The sequence below is a fragment of the Dendropsophus ebraccatus genome, chromosome 12 (assembly GCF_027789765.1).
Source record: "Dendropsophus ebraccatus isolate aDenEbr1 chromosome 12, aDenEbr1.pat, whole genome shotgun sequence".
Classification (NCBI taxonomy): domain Eukaryota; kingdom Metazoa; phylum Chordata; class Amphibia; order Anura; family Hylidae; genus Dendropsophus; species Dendropsophus ebraccatus.
This window is the reverse complement of record NC_091465.1, coordinates 66,199,842-66,223,966: the sequence shown is the minus strand read 5'-3', so window position 1 is coordinate 66,223,966 and position 24,125 is coordinate 66,199,842. Positions and strand designations below refer to the sequence as shown.

Here is a 24,125-nt window from a genome sequence, read left to right as displayed (position 1 = left end):
CCCCTTCACCAAATAGGGAGATGAAGTTATAGTGAATCAGACCCCGGTCACTCCGGCCTCATTAATATTCATGAGTTCATTAGCATAGAGCAGTAACACCCCAGGAGGAGCTTAGAGAAGGGGAAAAAAGGGAGGCAGGGCAGCCATATTTGCAGGGATTGACTCCATGGAAAGTTTGCTGGAGTGAAGTTGGTATTTCTGCTGTGTATTCCGTCTGTAGCCCTGCGCCCAGCATGAGTGCCAAGGAGTCGTCTACCCCTGTGGAGAAGTATAAGCTGGTGGTGGTAGGAGGAGGAGGAGTGGGCAAAAGTGCCCTAACTATCCAGTTCATCCAGGTAAGACGGGGAGGGGGCTCTGCCTGGCACCGCTATGGGCACCCTCGTAGTTCTAGTGTTACAGGGAGGAGGGGCTCTGCCTGGCACCTCTATGGGCACCCTCTTAGTTCTAGTGTTACAGGGAGGGGGCTCTGTGCCTGGCACCTCTATGGGCACCCTATTGGTTTTAGTGTTACAGGGACGGGGGGTGCTCTTTGCCTGGCACCTCTATGGGCACCCTCTTAGTTCTAGTGTTACAGGGAGGGGTCTCTGTGCCTGGCACCTCTATGGGCACCCTCTTAGTTCTAGTGTTACAGGGAGGGGGGCTCTTTGCCTGGCACCTCTATGGGCACCCTATTGGTTCTAGTGTTACAGGGAAGGTTGGCTCTGTGCCTGGCACCTCTATGGGCACCCTCTTAGTTCTAGTGTTAGAGGGAGGAGGGGGCTCTGCCTGGCACCTCTATGGGCACCCTATTGGTTTTAGTGTTACGGGGGGGGGGGTTGCCTGGCACCTCTATGGGCACCCTATTGGTTCTAGTGTTACAGGGAAGGTTGGCTCTGTGCCTGGCACCTCTATGGGCACCCTATTGGTTCACCAGGGTGGTGCTGTAAACTTTCTGTAGCTGCAGGGCACAAAAACTTTTTGGGCAGGGTGTGTTATATATATAGGGTTAATCATAGTGATCCGCAACCTGTGGCTCTCCAGCTGTTGCAGAACTACAACACTAGGCTGTCTGGGCATGCTGGGTGTTGTAGTGTTGCAGCTGCTGTAGCCACAGGTTGGGGGGATCCATGATGTAGTGTATATACTGTAGCTGTATATAAATACATGTGTGTGTGCGGATAGAGAGCTGACCCCCACCCCTTCATCCTGTATAATAAATCATCATTGCAATCATGGTTCCAGATCCGATCGATATCGGGCAGTGTGATTGCTCGGAGCGCCGCTGTATACTGAGAGGTTTACAAAAACAGTTACATCTATTAACTCCTCACCTGCCAGAGCCGTCGCTGTTCTAGTGGCAGCATACACATATCGGACAATTGATGATCACCCTCCTGTGACTCTTCACTTGTTGCCAAACTACAACTCCCATCATGCCCTAGCAGTAGTATAGCAACTGTAAGCCAGTATGTGACGCTTACACCCATTACACGACTTGGATACTTTTTTAATTGGATTTTCGTTTTTGCATGGGGGGGGCAGAATTGCTGTGGAGTTTACACGAGGTATTGCACAGGTTAAATACGCAAAGGATTATGGTACCAGGCAAGTGGGTGAGATTTCACAAATCTTGTTCACGTGGTGCAGAGATTTTTATATGAAAATGCCGATTTCATAGCTGATTTGAACTCACACGTTCCGTCAATGTATCCGTAATTGCTGGCACATTGATTCATATTGAGCTATTCACACTGCCCGTAGTTTCACGGATCCGTCATTTTTATGAAAGAAACGTCCGCAACATCCACAAAAAATACGGATCACCTTCATTGAATTAGTACCTTCCCATAATATAAGGCCCTGAAAAACTACTAAACGTGTGAATGAGGCCTAAACGTTTCAGGGGTTAAATGCACTTAGATGGTAGCTGTCATTATGTGCCGCCACAGCGCTTTCGCTCCTGCTTGGAACTCGCTGGGAGTGGGACGGTTGCCTCGGCAACCCGATCTCCCAAGCGTGAGTTTCGTCTCTCAGTGCCAAACTGTGGAGAGCATGTGGCAGTGCTCAGTGACAGGGACCCTTTACGAAGGGTCATAGCTGCATTTTCCCAGAAACAGCGCCCCTCTTGTTCTCAGTTTGTGTGTGGTATTGCAGTGATATTCCTATGGAAAACACACACACAACGTTAAGGCAAGTCTGGCTCTATTTTTGAAAGAAAGCAGCCATGTTTTTCTAATCCAGGATAACCCCTAATACCTGGATAACCCATGTAACATATACAGATGTAGCGTCATCTGGAATGGAGAATTTCCACCATGTGTAAACCCAGCCTTAGGTGAGTCTCACACTGACATAGGCACAAGTCCGGACCTGACCATGGGTCTGACTTTAGACTCTGGGACCAGTTTCACATTAACCTAAAAACATATTGTTGCACCTGTATTATGGCCTCAAGTTATTGCTTGACTGCAAGTCCACTGATCCGACCTGCACTCAGGCCAGAACTTGTATCTGTAACAAGCACGCAGAAATGCCTCTGTGTTACACTAGTGGTTTTTAAGGTTTTTTTTTTGCAGCATGGTCTATGTGGTTGTTTTTTGAGTGTTTTTTCCTTATAGGCTTCTCAGGAAGAAAATGTTTTGATGTTTTGAAATGTCTTCAGGCCACCACTGGACTCTGGTGGGATAGCTATCAATATCAATCATAGCCATTTTTTTGGTATGTGACTAAGGGGCCACATGTGGCTTGTGGCCCCCTGCTTACTATATGACTCACCATAGGAGTCCTGAGGTATTGGCACGAGTTGATAACTGCTGCACAAGTAATATGCCGTGTTAAGGCCCTGTTCCACGGAACTTTTTCGAGCGATTATCGTTCATAAAATCGTTCAAACGACCGCTCGTTAACGATATTCGTTCTGTGGAATAGCTGTAAACTGGCGAACGACAAAAGCGAAATCGTCGTTGAGTTGTTCACTATTTTTTTTCAACATGTCAAAAAAAAATTGTTGGTCTTTCAACAATAATTCGCTAATCTTTTCGTTGAATAAAAAATCTTTCAGTCGTTCTTGAAATGTCTACCTACATTTCCCCACGTTTTAAACGACCATGTAACCGCAAGTGACCGCAAAAAATTGTTACACTACAGATATCGTTCACGTTCCCACTCGTATTATGTGTTATCGTTTGCTTAAAAAAATTGTTAAGTGCTCGTTAACGAGCGGTCGTTGGAGCGAGTCTATGAACGATAATCGTTCCGTGAAATAGGGCTATATTAGGCTATGTTCACATAACGTACTATTTTTTAGAAGAGCGGCCATTGTTTCATTAAAACGACGGCCAATCTTTTCACAGTGCAATGAAATGCCATGAAGTCAATGCAACAGATGCCGTTATTTTTACTCAATGTATTGAATAACGGCTGTTGTTGCATTGACTTCAGTGAATTTCATTGCAGTATGATAAGAATGGCTGCTGTTTTAATAAAAAACAACGGCCGTTCTTTAAAAAAAAAAAAAAAGTATGTTGTGTGAACAAAGCCTCAATCTGTAAAGATGGCTCTATGCAGATGCCTGCACCATATAGTTCAGATTAACCGACCATAGATCACCATGAGATCATATAGCGATCTGTACCTCAGAATCCCCTGGAGTAGAAGCCGTAATACTGGTGCCAAAACTCGCCTATATTGCAGCCATCTGGAAGGGACTTGAAACACTCTCTGTTCTGCTCAAGTTTGTGAGAACGAGGAGGAGAGTCGTAACGTGACCAATATTCATTTATCTCCTCTAATGCTCCATTGTCATCCTCTTCTTTTTTTTATTAAGACGTCCATGTTATTTCAATGGTGGGATAAGAGACACCATAGAATCAAACATAGTACAAATAGGAAGTCCCTGGCAGTCCGGCTTTGTGCCCATATTTCCCATACTGATGGACGACCACCAGACATAGACGTGTACCTTCCCAGCGGCAGCTGCACCGCCTGTTACCAGGCAAATGCCCCAATAGGAAGAAAGCCTGATAAAGCATTATAATAGGATACTTCACATGTGGTAGTATTGCTGGATAACACGCAGAATATGGTGCAAGGTATCTGTGATTTTTTCCAGTATTGCTATATATAGTGAAGAAAATCATCAAGTAATGTAGTGAGGATTTTGCAGAGACTATGCAGTATATATATATATATATATATATATATATATATATATATATATATACAGTAGAACATAAGCAGGTTCTGCAGACTGTTTCTGACTGATCGCCAGTAATGGTCACATCCATGGATCATGTTCCTGGGTCTGTAGTAGGTAGAAGAACTAGAACAAACCCAGCTCCACCCTGTGCAAGGTTTATCATGATGGTAGCCTGCAGGGATGTACAGGGAAGACGGCTCCCTCTTGCCGGGGGGGCTTTTTATTCAGTGATTCAGTTTCGTTGTAATTGAATTATTGCGTAAGCCTTCTTACTGCCATAGGGCAGATCTGCGAGCTGCTGATTAATGCCGCCTTCTCTCCCGGATTAACCCTATGTAACATGTAAGGTTCAACTCCATACTTTAACTAAAGCAAAGTATAGTAAGCAGAGTAGATTTTAGACTTGGTTTGTTGCCTAAAATCAGGGATGGGGAACCTTCGGCCTACCCATCATGCCTGGAGGGCTGAAGGTTCCCCATCCCGGCCTTAAAGGAGAAGTCCCATCGAGACTAAAATCAGCAGGCAGATGGGGTGAAAATAATAAACATGTAAACTCACCCCTCTTCATGCCTCGTATTGCTGCTCTGGGGTTTCATGTAGCTTTGCTAGCTGTAATTTCATGAAGACGGGACATACCTGGTTTCTAGCTTCAGGTGTAATCCGGAAGTCGGCATCAGGACCCCCCTGGAGACACGAGGAGGGCTGAGTTTACATGTTTATTATTTTCACCCCCGTCTGCCTTTTGATTTTAGTCTTCATGCAACTTCTCCTTTAAATTGTGGTTGGTGAGTGTGGAATCTGGTTAAATTAAAGGGGAACTCGCTGTAGAGTGCTGGAAATCTGACAGTCTAGACCTTATAATGCCTCACCAATAAAGGCCTGCAATAAAGCTGCTTTCACATGTCATGTGTTTTTGCATCCATATTACTAAGGCAAGTCCTGGCTCCATCGCATCAGAGACATGAACTAGAAACCTCATCTTACTGACTACTGTCAGTAAGGGGCATTAGATCAGCAGCTAGGTCACTATATGCCTCTGTAATATAGATGGAGAGAGGCCTCCGTATTATATATATATGTGAAAGTGGGTTGGCAGAGAGATCTAAGCTATGCCAAAGACGTTTGTACGCCAAAGATGGTGTAAAAGGCAACAAGACTTCTTCATTGGAAGTTGGGGGGAAGGGGGTTCTCAAGGTAACAAACTTGCAGCTGGTGTCCTATTCTGTCTAGTCTATACAACATGTCAGAGTAGGATTATTAAGGGTATATGCGCTTGTGGATTGGCCATTTCAAATGTGTACCCTTTTCGAGACTGACCCCTCATGTTTCCGCCATTGATGTACCATCTATACTTCCACCAATAATATGCATAAGCATGTATGTTCAGTTTGGAGGGCCCATAAAGAATGAATAGAGTGGTGGTCAAGCATGCACCCCGCCGCCGATTTATTCGGGGCACAATTGTCCTCTGTTCTCCAAATCTGTGGGGTCCCACCAATTAACCAATTACCCCCTATTCTGTGGAAAGGCTATACCTTTTAATCTTCTTTACTTCTCAAATTTTTGCCATATGAACAGGGTTACAAAAACCCCATTCTCTTGCATTAGATATGGAATGTTCAATGATGCGGTGTAGAATACATTCCTAAATCCTCATAAAATCCTGACCATGTGAACATGACCCATAGATCGACTTCAGAAGCTTAACAAAACATTTGCATCCAGTGAGTATGGCCCATAATACACGGACTGTTGCATGCTCCAGCGACCTGTTATAAGGGCCCTATTTTATGGGCCGATGCACAAATCTGGTAGATTGGTGCTCATTTAGCCTATTACAAAATTGCATGGGGCAATTATCAGACGAACAGATCAATATCACTCTGTGTAATAGGACAAGCGATCAGTCAACAACCAAGCAAATGCTTTGTCGGTTCATTGCTTGTCTATTCGTTTAATCCGTCAAAAAGCCATTGCTTGCCACCTGTAAATCACCCTGTGTAATAGGGAATATGTGGCTGACGAATGAGGGCAGCAAAGTACCAGATGAATAATCCACCAATCATTCCTGCGGCCCCGTCATAGGGCCCTATAACACAGAGCGATAATTGCGCAAAAACCTGCCACAGCGACCGATCTCTAGTAATAATTAACGATATAGTAGTAAAGTATTCTAAATGACGTTATTACATTTAGCGATTGCTGAAATGACCGATAATTTTTTTAGTCCTTGTATGTTCGCTAATCGTTTGCGCAAGACAAAATAGTTTTTTTCTCCAGAGTGACTGAAAGATTTCTTATTACACAAACCAATCGGCAAATTATCAGCGAAAGACCAATTATGATTTTTCGACATGCTGAAAGATCACGGTCAGTGACAGTATAACAATTTTGTGTTCGTCGTGCGCACACTTAATCGTAATACACCTAACGATGATCGATCTTTTTGGCGCTTTCGTTTTTGCACGATAATCTCTCCATGTAATAGTGCTTGAGGCTGTATCCATGTTTTCTCTGACTTCCTAGGGCTGCATCCAACCTCTTCAGTCACTGCTATTCAAATGCCGAACGATCGGACTCTCTAATGACCACACAATGTGTGCAATAGTCCCAGCAACCTCATGCAACCATGAGTGCATGGGTCTGTGGTTTTGGATGCATGTGTTTCCCAGCATGTGGAGTTGCTGTCCCCCAATGGTTTGCTGGACAAGCAGTAATCTAATAGATTGGTGCTTGTTTAGAGTGTTCATAGTTTTATGACTTCTATGGTCCTTGCTGTATACCATGATTCCTGAACTCCCACTATACCCCCTGCGGGAATCCAGTCCTCCCCTTCTTTTTAATTAGAGTGTATATCAATGTATACTCCCCAAGGCTAGCTTTTTTTTTTTTTTTTTGGGGGGGGGGGGGGGGAGGGGGGATACCAGGGTGGGGGCTGCACTCCTTCAGAGTGAGGTAACAGCGTGCCGTCATGCCACGGACTCTGCTTACATTCCAGTCGGTGATTGGGGATTTGTGCTGAGCCTTTGTGTTCATTGTGCAGAACAGATTTCTAGCAGGGAGGCCTTAGCCCTTCTTATCTAAGCTGCCCCACCCTGCTTACATCTGCTCTTACCTTAGGGTATGTTTGCTGCTAGCTTTCTCATTCCTTTATTCTCTATGCTGACTACATATCACACTTCTCTACTGCCTTGACGTATTTTCTAGGGATTTATTACAGGTCACGGAACGTTCTAGAATTAACAAGACATCAATTGCGATTGCAGTGAACACTGGAAAGTATTTTGGAATTGCATAACCAGCAATTTTCTAATGTACGGAATCTACATAAGCTTTATCATCCGATAATAGGCACAAACGCTCCTGAAAAGCCTGTGTCTGCTGATGGCGAGGCTGCGGAGAGATTACGGCTCAAAGTGTAGGTTATGGAATTGCTACCTATGTAATTCTCTAATATATAGTGTAGGATCCCCATTGGTAAGACAATGGTTTCTGGTCTGCAAAGTTTCCTGCGGAGTTGTAGTAAGTGGCCTGGAAGGTGAGACTCAATGCGTCCGTGACCTACTGGCTGCCAAAAGTTTCAGCTGACTGCTCCCTTTGTGTGATCTAATGCTGTGGTGGACGTCTATGAGGCAGCGCTGATGCTGAACGGAGCCTGATGGATGGATTTAGTCTCAGGCTGGACTGTGACTTTAGCCACGTAACACCACTTGGCAGACAAAGTCCTGTAATTTTGTGCCCCATGACACAATGCAGATGGCAAGAGTTGCAGTTGACTTCAGCTTTTCAATGGCTCAAGATCACTGTAGTGTTGTCCTCAGAGATGTCATTTAAAGGAACACTCCAGGAAAAGTAATACTCTACAGATCTGCAGTATAGAGGGATCATCATTTTTGCGGCAGCTAAACGATGGGAGACGAGGTTATCTCTTTTGGGAGTAAAGTGGTGGGAATATTAACAACTTTCCATAGTGATTTATCTTCTCGTCTAAACGCCTATTGGTTAAAAGAAAAATCATCATTTGTCGTTCACTAAACAAGCGATTAAGCAATTTATCTGTTGGTGTAAAAGGTCCCTATACTGTCAGCCATCTTTGGTATAAGGTATATGAGTCCCTTCAGCTGGATCTCCTCAAGGAGAGCAAGGACCTATCATTAAAGGCCTCTTTCCCAGCCATCTAGAGCTTTTAAAGGGAACCAATCACACCGAATATGCCCCAAATGTTAAGGAAACGTGCTGATACATCCCAAACATCCCCCTGTACCCTGCGTCCCCTCCTTGGTTATGCCGCAATCTTACATTTTTGAAGTCCCGCGCTGTATGGTAATAAGGTGTAAGTAGTCACGGTGGGCGTATGTAGTCATGGTGTGGGCGGCTGTAGTCATGGTCCTGGGCGGCTGTGAACGCTGTAATCACGCCCAGAGGGGTGTGATTGAAGGAGCTGGTTCTGTTGATGTCACCAGTGGGTTGTGTTCCACGTCTGCGCGCTGCGACGTCTTTAGCACGTGAAGATGAGGAGAAGATGCTGATGTTCTGCCATTGCGCGGCGTGCTAAAGACGTCGTAAACGCAGTCCCCCGGGTGACGTCGGCAGAGCCAGCTCCTTCAATCACGCCCCTCTGGGTGTGATTACAGCGTTCACAGCCTCCCAGGACCATGACTAAAGCTCGCCCACACCATAACTACATACGCCCACCGTGACTACTTACACCTTATTACCATACAGCACGGGACTTCAAAAATGTAAGATTGCGGCATAACCAAGGAAGGCACGGAGGGTACAGGGGGATGTTTGGGAAGCGTGCTAGGGGATGTACCAGCACGTTTCCTTAACATTAGGGGCATTTTCTGCGTGATTGGTTCCCTTTAAGAAGCAGAATATCAGAAACCACTCTATGTAGATGGTTTTCACATTGGTCTGGATGATATCCCCAGTCACGGTCAAGTAGTCCAGTGTTTTCTCTAGTTAGTGACAGATTTGTTCTAAGCAGTATAAAGGAGAAGTCATGCTATAGCCATAATGTTGTTGGATGACAATGTGGACCTAGTTTTTATTGCTCAGGATTCAAGTGACCCTTTGTAGTGGTCAGATGACATTACAGGAAATCCTGGGTTTCCTTCATCTGCGTATTCTTTGATCTAGGCAGGTTGGGAGTAGTGGCAGTCAAGTTACGACCTGAAAAGGGCAAATGTCAGGAGGATCTATGAAGGAAGACGTTTGGAAAAGAGATCAGAGCTTCGGAGACCTTAACTAACCCTGACAGAGCGTATGGGGTGAAACTACTGTACCTAACATATCCTCGAGAGGTGGTTCGTACCTAGTTGCACATGTTTTAGGTGCTGTACTCCATCACAATCGGGGGGGGGGGGGGGGGGATCACAACCTCTTAGCTGGTATTTTTTTATAATTTTTTTTTACCAGAGAAGCTGCTTCCAGGCACCTTTAGCGATGGCGTACCTTCCAGAAAGGAAAAGGATCTGGCATGTTGAAATCTATCTTCCTGAACCTTGCGGGAGAATTGGGAGGCCCACATACACATTTGATAGAGGCCAGCCTGCCCTGTCTATTATCTTATGCCTGTGGCTAGTCTCTTGCCTTGAATTCCATAACAAAAATCCATGGATTCTCTGAAAAATCCACGGCGAAGTAAAAGTGAGCAGTGCGACAACCAATATGGCTGCCGTCACTGCTCGCAGGTTCGCGCAGGTCAGCGGTAGTAAAACTGATAAATTATAGAGATTTTTCCAAATGAGTGTGCTATACATCAGCCAGCTGTATGCTGACTCATTGGACATGAAGCCGAATATGAGATCACCGTCTAATATTTCATAGCCAAAGGTAACATTCCTGGAATCCTAACCACCACAAAGACACAGGAGCGGAGAACTTTCCCAGGAGTCCGTGGCGCCATATCTGCTGTGACTGGATAAAAGTGAAGTAATTCGGTTATGTCATAGGAGGAAAAATATATATAAAAAAAAAACTAAATGGCTATATACCCCTTCCCCTTCACATAGGTACTCTAACTGATACCTGTGGTTTCCTTGCAGTATTCTAGTATTGTGTTACAGAAGCTGCCAATATATGAGGTGTGTATGTGTCTAGGGAGGTTTTTTTTTTTCACCTTTCTGGTGTAAAAAATTACTAGAATCTGTAACACGAATTTAGGTTAGAAACACCAAAGCTGGTCATACATATGTGTATCTCTCCCAAAGTGGCAGATGTTAGGGGGGAGAAGGATCAGCCATGTAGGATTTCAGCTGCCCATTCCTTGTATTGTACTGTTGCATAACATATATATATATATATATTTTTAATTTATAAACATTTTTATTTATTTTACAAAACACAAGACAAGACACTTCACAAATATTATTAACCCCAATCCCATTACACCACAGAGAATATCTCCCAAATAAATCACCGATCTCTTACAGCAACACATAGTACTGTGGAGCCACCCCGCAGCTCAACCAAGATCAATCCAAAACCTTGGGGTATCTATCTACCCACCAAAAACCCACCCCTATCACAATATTACCCTATCCTACCAGTACAGAAACCCAGCCCAGCCCAGGAGGGGCCCCCGGCTGGGACAGGCACGGCGAACCCTCCGCACCGCCCCACCCTGAAATTATCTCCGTAAACGACCATTTACTACTCGCGGCCCGCGGGGATACTCCACAGCTCACAGTTACACAGTTAAGCCAGTACAACTCTGTATTATCCTCTCGGTCTGTATATACTCCGTCCCACCCATCCCACCCCTGAATATATTTATATATATATATATATAACATTTAAATAGCCGCATGAACAGTACAGTGATCATTAGCGCTTATCTGGCTGATCGGCATACATTTGCAGCCAATTGATGAATGTAAAAGGACCCTAAAGGCCGTATTACATAGCACAATGGGAAGATTATTCCCTACTTGCTGGCTGTGCAGAGGGGAGCTGTGGGAGGAGTTGCCTGGATGATCCTTAGATTGTTCGGGTGGCCCATTGAAGAGAGTGGCAGTCTGCTACCACCGTTCCTATTACTCGGAGCAACAGGCCGCAGATTGTCGCTGTCATGATTGTTTTGATTCAACATGTTAAAAGACAGCTATCAGCGGACATTGATACAATTATCGGACGAATGATTGTCGGCTGGTTATTGGCCAACTACAGCCCGGCTGATCACCAGCCTGACTGATTGGCCTGTGCAAGGGTTCTTTTACATTCATCAATCTTCGCCCGCCTGCTGCCACAAACGAGGGTCAAGCAGCGAGATCACTATATAGTTTGTTCGGCCATTTAAATGTATTGCTATCTGCTGCACATCCCCCGTTCACACAGATGCGTGGCCGATGGCGATTTATTTTTCCACAGTACTGCGTACTGTTTTCTCCGCCCTTGGCTGATCACTGTCACTTTTACACAGGCGATTGTTGGCCGAAGGAGGCTTCTAACAATACTCTTGGCTGATAATCAGCCCGGTACGGTTAGATCCTATTAAGGGCCCTAACCGTACACATTAGACTGATGTTTACCTAACAACTTTTCGGAGCACTGTCCAACCGTGTAATGTGTGTGTGTGTGCATATATATATATATATATATATATATATATATATACTCATTAACACAGGAGGTTGGATATCAGCTGCTCACTTTGTAAGCTGCTGCCTTCTTTGTTTTATTGCTTGGTCAAGGAGGGGAAATGGGTGGGCTCCAAATCCTATTTTGGTACCTGTGAGACTTTTAAGATGTTTTAAAATAGTTAACTGATTAATGATATGAAAGGAAGTGAAAAAGCAGAAGAGTGGTGAGTCCTTTAATCATAAGATATAGATATAACCAATGGGGCATTCACATGATCTCCGCAATCTGTCCGTAGCACAGATGGTGTCCTGCGGAGTGGATCTTAGAGCTCCCCCCATCATAATTAATTATGATGTCTTACTGTTTAAATGTTCGCGCTAGTGTACTGACACATCCAGGCTGCTGTGTCAGTACACCAATGCAAACTTTCAAATAGTATTGGAGCTCCCGACATCATAATTAATCATGATGCGGGGAGCTTCAAGATCCACTTTGCCGGACACTGTTTGTTCTACAAACAGATTTCTGAGATCGTGTGAATGCCCCCTAAGGGGGTTCAGGTCCCTATCAGGGCCAGGCCTGGTGTGTTGGAGTCTTACGTATATTTTTACAGGTGTATAGAATAGGAAAACAGCGCCTCCATTGTCTCAGGGTGTATTTGGTATTGTTACTCATGTAATACGTCATGCATGAATACGTCCAGAGGCAAAACAGAGACGCCACCCTTGTATTTATTACTTTGGACTTGGAGGCATTATAGTTTTATTACACTTCTATTGTTCCATTGCAGAAATAATTCAAGGAAAAGAGTCTCAATCTGCCAAGAGTTTTTTTTTTTTTTATGTGTGGGAACCTTTTTTCTTTAGGATATGTTTTTATATATTAAAAATGTGACTGTAAAAAGCGAAAATTGTAATTTTTTTAAAGGGCTGAAATGGCTGATGCCAGGGAACAATAGATGCTGTTTGATGGCACAGCAAACAGAATGATTGCAGATTCTTGGTTTACATGGCATTTTGCCCTTGAATTGGTGTGTATCTTAGTATATATGTGTGTTGAGCCGAGAACAGGGAATGCTAACTCTTCAATTTAGCAGCTGAAGCCTATGCTCCCACAAAATCTTTTTTTGGCGGTTTTACGAGTCCTTTTTGGCAACAAAATACGTCTATATTATTCAACGGCTGTAACTTGCATTCTACGCCGTCATTTTGGAACCAAAATGACGGGCGTCCAAAAAGGCAGCCGTAAAACTCCCAAGAAAAGACATTGTGGGGACATTGCCAAAATCCTTATTAACCCCTAATGTTAAGCTCTAATCCTACATTCGATTCATCTGGAGTGCTGGACTGTGTGTATTATAAGCCTTAGATTGCACGGTGCTCAGGTCGAAGCATGGAAGGAAAAGTCTCTGTAAAGTTTTCTCTAATATTCTGGTTGGCTGTAGAAGGGATAATAATAGAAATAATGAAGTGTCCTCCCAGTAGGAAGACTGTGTACTCTGCAAGCAGAGGCCTGACATTGGGTGAACCTGCTCTCATCTCCGCCGTCCTCGCAGTGTACTGTAAAAATAAACAATTTCTATGTCTGTTAATAAACAGGAAACGGCAAGAACTTAATAGTCCGCTTCTCTTTGTACAGATGGAAACAATGCAGAACGCCGTGCTCTCAGGGACCCGCTCGTGTCATAGAACCTATTTTATTAATGGTCTTCAGCAACTAAGTCCCAGCATTTTTTTGGTCCTAATCTGCCCTTTCCCTTTGTACGTAAATGGTGTTGTTATATTATGTATCGTTATTGATATATTTTTTGGTTAGAAATATATTCTTGCACTAGCTGAGGAACAGGGCGCACTGGTCATCTGGCAATTAAGGCAAATGCCAGATGGGCTGGTACCCTCTGTGGGCTGGTGACTCCCTCCCCTGTACACAGCAGGAAAGCGGGACCAGCCTACGGAGGATCCTCAAGTGGGCCTCGGTGGTTGTGCCGTGCTCCAGGGCCTTCCCTTGAAACCATTGGGGATCAAGAAGACAACCAATATCCATGTGCTTTGTATATTGTAGTGGTCTTTTTACTAGGGGGAACAGTTTATCTTGTTTCTCTACAAAAATTATCTGGACTGAGATAGTTTTGCCTCCTGGTCTCCTGCTTGTAATGATAAAATGATGTAGGCACAGGTCGTCCTGTCGCTCATGTAAAACATTTTGGCTCAGATAGTGCTGTCTCCTTTTTTCTCCCTGTAAATAATGTAGGCATTGTATAGTGCTGCTTCCTTATCTCTCTATATCTCTATATCTGCCCTTGTAAATCATATACCCTAAGATATTATTACCTCCCTGGCTTCCCCCGAAACAATGCAAGTATATTGTAAACAGGGGTAGCTATAAGTGTGTAGTGGTAGCAGTCGCACTCTGTCCTGGTGCCTGAGAGGCCTAAAAAACCCTGTGACATATGACTCATGGTGGGTGGAGGACCCTGTTACAGCTTTTGCAATGAGGCTTATAGGTGTTTTTTTTTTATAAAAAGGATGTAGCCACAAATGTAGCCCTCGTGTAACCCCTCTGGTCAGGGGCGTAGCTAATGTCCCTTGGGCCCTGGTGCAAGAGTTCAACTTGGGCCCCCCCCCCCCCTTCCTTGACCAAGCTATGCGATAGATAGATAGATAGATAGATAGATAAAGACTGATATTACCAATAATACCAGTATATAGGATGGAAATATAATCACCATACATATTACCGCCATGCTGTTACTGACCAAATCCTGTATACTGAGACCAATATTACCAAGGCGCAAATATTACCGCCACACCACAACCACTACCATCACCACCATATTGTTACTGACCAAATCCAGTATACTGAGACCAATACTGACTAATACCACCACATACTACCACCACTGCTGCTACTGACTAACACCACCACATACTGACTAATACCACCGCTGGTACTGAATAACATCCACTGTACACAGATCACTATCACCTCATCCAGAAGAGGCAGACCCAGCTCTACACAGGTTCTGTACACCATATACATTACAGTGCACTTACATCAGGTGACTCACAGGGGACGTCTTCTTTGATCGGAGTTCTTCCCTTTTCATCATCTTCTCCATCTGGGCCATTATGAGAACTTCTTCGAGCCACGAATCCACAGAATCTGCCAGACAGAGATATTAGGCTCCTCACTCTGTCACCATCCTCATCTCTATACAAACTGCACATCTGTATTGGCCCCTTTACACCCTCAGTTAGTGGGTAGGCTGACTCTGTTACCCCCCCCCTTATAGTATATGCCCCCCTCTGTGTAGAGATGGCCCCTTATTCAGTCTTCCATATATATGGCCCCCATGTGCATCTCCTTGACAGCCCCTCTCAGTGTAGTCCCCCCTTTTAGATGGTCCCCTCTGTGTTGTCCCCCTTATCTTTTCCCCCATATAGATGCCTTCCTTATGTTTCCCCCCCTTGTAGATGCCCCCACTGTGTTATCTTCCTATACTTTCCCCCTCATGTATATGCCCCCACTGTGTTGTCTTCTTATACATTCCCCCCTATGTTACCCCCCATGTATATGCCCCCACTGTGTTGTCTTCTTATACATACCCCCCTATGTTGTCTTCTTATACATCCCCCCATGTATATGCCCCCACTGTGTTGTCTTCTTATACATACCCCCCATGTATATGCCCCCACTGTGTTGTCTTCTTATACATCCCCCCATGTATATGCCCCCACTGTGTTGTCTTCTTATACATACCCCCCATGTATATGCCCCCACTGTGTTGTCTTCTTATACATCCCCCCATGTATATGCCCCCACTGTGTTGTCTTCTTATACATACCCCCATGTATATGCCCCCACTGTGTTGTCTTCTTATACATACCCCCCATGTATATGCCCCCACTGTGTTGTCTTCTTATACATACCCCCCATGTATATGCCCCCACTGTGTTGTCTTCTTATACATCCCCCCATGTATATGCCCCCACTGTGTTGTCTTCTTATAAATACCCCCCCTATGTTACCCCCCATGTATATGCCCCCACTGTGTTGTCTTCTTATACATACCCGCCCTATGTTACCCCCATTTATATGCCCCCACTGTGTTGTCTTCTTATACATTCCCCCCCATGTATATGCCCCCACTGTGTTGTCTTTTTATACATTCCCCCATGTATATGCCCCCACTGTGTTGTCTTCTTATACATTCCCCCCATGTATATGCCCCCACTGTGTTGTCTTCTTATACATTCCCCCCATGTATATGCCCCCACTGTGTTGTCTTCTTATACATTCCCCCCATGTATATGCCCCCACTGTGTTGTCTTCTTATAAATACCCCCCCTATGTTACCCCCATGTATATGCCCCCACTGTGTTGTCTTCTTATACATCCCCCCCCATGTTACCCCCCCCCATGTATATGCCCCCACTATGTTGCCCCCCATGCATATGCCCCCACTGTGTTGTCTTCGTATACATCCCCCCCATGTAGATGCTCCCACCATGTTGCCCCCATGTATATGCCCCCACTGTGTTGCCCCCACTGTATATGCCCCCTTGTCAAGTAGATAAAAACAAAAGGGGGGGGGGAAACAACAACAACAACTCACCTTTAACCTCGTTCCCCCGTTGCAGCTCCCTTCTCATCTGCGGTGTTGGACGGCCCCCGGCTGACGCTGGCTCCCTCCTTTCATCCCCTGTGCCCGCCGCTCCACACTCCCGAACTCCCGGCCGATGCTCCACTACCTGGCGGTGTCCCCGGGATTCCCCTGCAGCACATGCACCAGGAAGGTCAGTGTGCGCGGGGGCTTTTACTTCCGGGTCAGGGAGCGCTCCCTGACCCGGAAGTAACAGCCCCGGCATACACAGCTCCCTGATGCGTGTGCTGCAGGGGAATCCCGGGGACACCGCCAGGTAGTGGAGCATCGGCCGGGAGTTCGGGAGTGCGGAGCGGCGGGCACAGGGGATGAAAGGAGGGAGCCATCGTCAGCCGGGGGCCGTCCTGGAGAGCGGAGCGGCGGGCGCAGAGGATACAGGGAGAGGGGCTGCGGGCCCCTCTCCGTGGCGGGCCGGGTCGCAGCAGCGACCGCTGCGACCACGGTCGCTACGCCACTGCCTCTGGTCTAATGATTGTGGATTTGTCTATGCTGCACTAGTCTATGGCCATGTTCACATCTCCTTTATAGATTCCATCAAGTCAGTGTGGTTAGTTTTCAGCAGATCTGGCACTGATTTGTGGTTTTGTTTATAACCAAAAAAAGAAAAAAAACTGAGCAGATATAAACGGAAATTAGCGTTGCCTGTTATCAGTCTCCATTACAAAGCTACTCGCACAGGGTTCAGGTTTAGGGATGTCTGGATTTTGTTACTTTTAAAAGCAAATACCACTCACTGACCATGTCTCGGTGGCTCCCTGATGTCCTCATATACAGTAGTATACTTAGCTATGCAACAAATATAGCTTGACATGTAGACTGGTAGCCAATCCCCCTTTTGTTAGCAGTCCTTGTTAAAGACGTTTCAAAAATAGATCACCATTCTTGTACCTGCACCAATGAAATTTCTTTAGCAAATGTTCGGTTTTCTTTACTTTCTTAGAAGGCCGGCATAGTGATACTGGATGCTCTATCAGACTACACAGTTTGTAGTCTGTAACCATGGAAACACATAGGCCTGCAAAGAAACAGAAGACATAAAACAATGGAGAATGTTTACTTCTTAATTTTACAAAGTACATAAAAATAGTGTGATGTATTCTTTGGATAAAATCTATTATATATATTATTAAGATATTAGACACCCTGGTAATTCTCCTGATGCTCCACTTGCTCATTGCCAGTAATAAAGCCAAATTTAGTAATAACAGCTAAAATGGAGATAAATAGGAAAGAGGTGATATTTGTATATGTGACTATAATGTACCTGCTATTTGCTTGTCCGGTGTAAATAGACTTTGTGTTTAGTGGAGTTGAGGCCTCCAGATGTGTCTCCAGTCGTAGGAACGCCGCACTCCTATCCAAAGACTCACATACCAGCCAAATATATTGTTTCCTTAGCTATTTTTGTCACTCGGCTCTCAATGCCACAGACTTGGAGTAAAGAGGAAGGATGAAATCTTTCCTGCCGGCGTAGAGCATTTTACAAGTCTGCTGGCGTGATTTAGTGCGCTCTGGCCGCTGGCTAGCACGGGTTTTTTTTATTATCGCATATTACCAGTATGGTCAGTGTGTTCCCGAATTATCACACCGCTTATGAAACAACTGAATCTCATGGAATCAGATGTCTATGAGGTAAAGTTGGGAATATGGAGGGAGCCCCTGCTGTCAGACACCCTTTAGGCTTAATTGGCTGATAACAGTGAGTAATAGATTGCATTCAGCAGCACAGTCAATAGAGATAACTAAAGATGAACATGACTCGGGCATGCTCGAGTCCAGTTGTTCAGCATTTAAATACTGGTGGGTGAAGAAGTTATTCCAGACCATCGGTCATTCTAAACTGAAGGTGTCTGCTCTCGTCCGATCTCAGACTGCTACAGGGTTTAAGGCCCGGCAGGTACCAGCATGAGACTCCCTAAAGACCCTATTACACAGGGCGATGGGGAGGAGCAAACGAGCGCTGTCAGCACTAGCTTGCTTGTCAATCCCCACTCGCTGCTGGCGCTATTACACCGAGTAAGAGCCGTGGTGGCCGTGGGGAGCTGTCCGGGTGATCCCTAGATCATCCAGGCAGCCCATAGAAGATAGCGGCAGTCTGCTGCTGCCACTGTTATTCCACACAGCAAGGGCAGCAGATTGTTGCTATCTTGGTCGTTTGTATTTCAACAAGACAGCGATAGACAACGATCAGCCGACATCGTTCATGTCGGCTGATCATTGTCTGCTATTACACGAGACAACTATCGGCTGTAACGCCCGTTATTGGTGAATACAGCCGATAATCATTTCGTGTTATAGGGGCTTAAGGCTCTATCCATCGATATTCAAATTCTGAATGATTGGACTCGAGCATGCTCAAGTTGTACTCATCTCTAGAGATAACATAAACTATAAGAAATATAACAGGAACTGATGAAAAGATCATTAACGCTCTGTGTAATAGGGCCAGTGAGCAGCTGATCATTGACTGATAACTTCATTTTGACCTGTTCCTTTAAGAACAATCGTATAGCCAGGGTCGTGGGCACCCAAGACTTATTAATATATGTAGGGAATGAAGTGTACTCTGGTTCTATCCCACTGATGAATCGTGCTTTACATGTGGACAGCTGGGTGTCCTGAAGAAGAGATGGCACCAGGGTGCACTATGCTACATCTGCTGACAAAGTCTTGCTGCAGGATACCACAAGACACCTTCAGAGATGTCATTCCAACTACCTCTCATGGTATGTTCACATAGGGCGTAAAATCTGTAGCATATTAAAGTAGCAGCTAAGTGGATAAGAACTGCATATATACTGACCTATGGTATTATTGGATTAGATTACAGTAAGATTATAGATCTGAACCATGTCAATATATGCTATAGTGTAGATTTTCCCCATTGATTTCAAAATTCACAAAGTGGATTGCAAAACTTGCAGATATGGATCCACAGCAAAATCTGGTAATGTGGAATTCTAATACATACTCCCCCACTAATAATAGAGTCCATCGGGTTTGGTTGAAAGTTCCATCATTTTGACAAGAGTAGCAATACGCATTGTACTGTTTTTGTCTTCAAAAGTGATTGAACTGTCCACAGACTGTGATGGCAACTCTGGAGGTTGTCACCCAGAAAAGGATTGAACTGAGAATATTTTTACAACATGATAAAAGAGGACGACCCGTTTAACCATTTTTCTATTTATTTTAGTGGTTTTGTTTGGAGACAGTCCCTTCTTGTATCTCCTGTAATCCAGTCTCACTGTTTTGCTCTTGAATGCTCACAGGTGGATTTACCTCGCGCACTATGGGGACATCTGTGAACCGTCTGTAATTTGTCAGCCATTGAACGTCATGGGATAATAGAATGCTTGCATTCATCCATAGAGAGGAAAAGGCTTCCAGTCATACACATGGCTGCCTGTTTGTGAGGTTTCCCTTTAATTGACAGTGAAATAGAGTTACGGGAATAGAATATATATTTTTTTCTCCCAGTATAAGAGCACTGTGTGTTATGTGTGAGTCATACCTGGTAAGTGAACAAAGTGGAGGCCATGCTAGTCAGGTGCCCAGAAGATTTGGAGAACACTGAGGACTGTGTAAATATAGCTCCTCGTCACCATGCTGAACATTTGATTTAGTTGTTTTTGAGAAACTTAACGGACCTTAAAGATGGCGACAGTCCCGCTCCCTCAGGGTTGGCACCTGACTTTTTAAGTCCTTACTGGGAAATCAGTCTTATGTCATGTTACACGGTTGTATAGCTAGATTTGTTAGAAGGGTGACGACTTGTATTAAGCGGACTTGCCGAACTGTTCGGGTTCTGCAACTTTCTCTAAACTTGAACACTCAGCAAGCAAGTTGGATGTCGTCCTAGGAAGCCCTAGAAAAGCCATAGGCTGTATCCCTGTTTTCCTGGCAGCCCTAGGGTGGCATCTAACTGCTCCAGCCACGGGGAGTCAAATGACAAGAGTTCAGGTTTGAGGAATTTTGACAAACGTGAACAGTTTGGCAACTCCACTCAACACTACCGCTCTGGAATTAGGGCGCTCTATAAATAAATAATAATAAATAATAATAACACTAGTGACAACCCATCTGTGGAAGATGTGGTTGGCTGTCTGTTGTCATTTGGCTCTCCCTTAAAGGGGATATCGAGGCCTACAAGAACATGGCCACTTTTTTTTCCAGAAACAGTACCACTCCTGTTCTCAGTTTGGTTGTGGGTTATGCAGTTCAGTTCTATTAAAATAAATTGAGCTGAATTGTAAAACCATGCACAACCTAAAGACAGGGGTGGCACTGTTGCTGTTGTTGTTGTTGTTTTTAAAGTACCTGTGTTTTTTCTGACCCTGATTGCTCCAAGGGGATTGCTTAAAGGGGTTTTCCAAGTAAAAAATAATCCACATATGTCAATGGACTATGAGGAAACCTTTTTCTAATTCCAGACTATTTATTTAAAGTGTCACAGTTGTTAAAATTCTAAATCAAATTCTAAAGTCTAAATCAACAGTAGGTGTGATATAACGCAAGTTTGCAATTTACAATCATTATTTATTTTTTTTAGTCATCATGGAAAACACTGCACTTCCTGTGTTTAGTCTCTTTTTTTCCAGAGTCTAAACATATCAGGTCCGGTGTTTCCCAGGTCATCTGCACGCTCGCAAAGAAGGCAATCATGTGATCGATGGACACATTGAGCTGTGACTCTCTGTACAGGTCAGAATTCATGTGTCTCTTTTTTTAACCAGCACAAAACTAAAAATCTGCCTTCAGGACACTGGACCTGGATACAAGTAAGTATAGTTTTGTAGCATCAAAACAAAAAAAAAAGGATTAATGTAAATGGCAAACTTGCTTTATTTCACATCCCCTGCTGATTAAGATTTTAAAAAGTATCAGTGACACTTATATAAGATATAAGAAATTGTTGAATATGGAATTTTTATAATATTTGAGGAAAAGTGGATGTCCAATTTTGTACAGGCTGTAATGATTCCTATCTGGCTGCTTATATTTCTTGTTTACCCCAGTGTTTCCCAAATGAAGAAACTTAGGGGCGAAGGGGGGTTATACTCATTGAAGAGATGCAGTGTATGTACACTTATAACACTCACTTTCGAGTAGGGCTTCATGGGAAAACTATATGCAAATTATTTCCTGTGTATTATCTGGAATTGCGGGTTCATAAAATTCTGACAAAGTCTTATTTGCCGATCCTTATACGCACAGTTCCTGTTGAAGCGCCCTACAGGAAATCACTGAGCAGGACGTGCCTGTTTAGCCAATCATTTGCCAGAACAGTGTCCCTGAAATGGGGGACCTTAGATAATTGAGAACTACAATTTTTTTTTTATTATTACCGCTTCAGCTGAAGTTTGTCAAAATTTGAGTTATTATAATTTTTTTTAACATGAGGAGACCATTATTTGAAATCATTCCGTTGGTGCTCGCTCAGTATCGGACATCTGTAGGTATAAATGGTTTCCTGCAATTTTTATGACATCTCCAAACTTCCAATCCCTGTTTCCAAGATAAATATGTGGCTACGCCTGGCTCATCACGCTCCCATGTTCTGCGTGACCTCCTTGCTGCTCGTGGTTCATCCCACATGTATAATAGTTTGGCTGTTTGATATACACGGAGTATAATTATAATAATACATGGAATCCTTTGTCATGGCCGGAGCATGGCATTCCAGGTCTGTGGGTGGCCACAACTTCCTAACATTTCTGCAACTCCCAGAAAACCCGAGAAGACTGGCGAGAGGATCTGTCCGGAAACTTGACCTGTGTATTGGCATTTCAAGGTCCAGCGGTGGCCTATTTCCAGACAGCTTGATTTATTGCCTATACAAATAGCAGGATGTTTGACTAGAAGAGGAGATAAAGTTGTTGACTTTGTCTAACCATGTACACACTCCTGCGACATTTCATGGCTTCCATGGAATTACTATGTACAATGTCTTCCTTTCCGCATTTCGTTAATGGATTTTTGCATTTTTTTTTCACAATGACTCCTGTTGAGATTTCACATAAGGATCTGCATCTATTTAGTAACTTGCACATAGTTCACACTGTGAATTACAGAGCAGTTTTTTCTCTGAGGCGGCCTACACCTCTTCTGGCCATCATGTCGGTGTTTCCTATGGGCAGTGTCTGGGTCGTAGGGAGTGTTGCTCTCATGTTATCGATCTGTGTATTTGGTAATGGGGCCCCTCCATGTTGGGCTGATATAACATGTAGCACATGACTGTGACTGGCCGCTGTTTACTAAGGTAAATACCTTTGTCAGCACCTTGTTTGCTGCCGTCTGGATGGATTATGGCTGCTCTGTCTCCCCTCATAGAATACACAGAGGAGGGGCATATACATAGTCTGGAGCATTTAGCTCCCTCAAAAATAAAAAGTAAATCCTGGGTCCCTATATAATTGAAAAATAAAAAAAAATCCTTTTGGCCATTTCTTAGTATTTGAAATGCTGGGCAACATTCACAACCAGGTTCTGCGACCCCAAGGCCCCCCAGAAGACACTAGTTTTAGCATACTATAACACGGAACGATTATCGCTTCGTGTAATAAAGACAACAATCAGCCGATGATCGTTGTCATTGGCTGATCGTTGATATAGGTTAGAACCTATAAATGTCGGGTGCTGACCGCGCACCTCTACGTGTAATAGTGGTGCGCAGCTGGCGACTGACGATATACATTACCTATCCACGCTCCAGGGCTGCTGCTGCGGTCCGCTTCTCCCCAGGTCCCGCGCACTCTAGCTTCAGAGCGTCCTGTCTGAGCTGACAGACCGCTCAGCCAATCACAGGCCGTGACCCCCACGGCCTGTGATTGGCTCTGAAGCTAGAGCGCGCGGGACCCGGGGAGAAGCAGAACGCAGCAGCAGCCCTGAAGCATGGATAGGTTAAGTATACCGTTTAAGCAAGGGCATCAGTATTGATGTCTTTGAAGCCCTTGTTAATCGATTATCGGGCCGTGTAATAGACCCAGTAAACGAGAGCGGATTTAGCAGATCGGCGCTCGTTTACAGTTGTTATCAGGCCCCTATCGGCCCGTCTGATAGTACCCTTATAAATGGTGCACCCCAAGGGCCCTCAGAAGACGCTAGTGTTATAAATGGTGCACCCCAAGGCCCCTCAGAAGACAGTAGTGTTATAAATGGTGCACCCCAAGGCCCCTTAGAAGATACCAATGTTATAAATGATGCATGGTAGGTGAGAGCCACAGATTTCATTGATCTGATTTCAATGTGGCTACTCAAAACATCAGGTTTCAGATATCACTTTCCTGTATATGCCTTCAGATAGGGCTGGGCGATTAATCGAATTAATTCGATTAATTCGCCCAGAGTGTTTGGATCGATTTGATTTTTTGTGAAAATCGTAAATTCGATTTTCACAAAAAATCATTGCGGGCGGGCCGGACGGTGCGGTACGCGGGCGGGCAGACAGTCCGGAGACGGGCAGTATGGGGCTGGCGAGCGCTGCTGTGAGGTGCAGGGCGGGCCGGCAGTCCGGAGAGGGGCGGTGCGGGGCCGAGAGGGGCGGATCGGGCCGGCAGTCTGGAGAGGGGCAGTATGGGGCTGGCGAGCGCTGGAGTGAGGCGAGGGGCGGGCGTCCTCCAGCACAGCGTCCCGCTCCCCTGTCAGCCACAGTTACAGCTCCCCGGTCTCTGGAGGAGACAGCAGGGACTGCAGGGT

General features: G+C 44.8%; 1 protein-coding gene across 1 annotated transcript in view; it reads left to right on the top strand.

The window, feature by feature from the left end:
* The first annotated feature begins 119 nt into the window (after window positions 1-119).
* The window catches only part of RRAS (RAS related), a 44,154-nt gene continuing 20,148 nt past the window's right edge, over window positions 120-24,125 (top strand). The window contains exon 1 of the mRNA XM_069948074.1: window positions 120-335. Within this exon, the coding sequence (XP_069804175.1) occupies window positions 234-335 (102 nt within the window). The 5' untranslated portion in view covers window positions 120-233. The remainder of the gene's footprint in view (window positions 336-24,125) is intronic.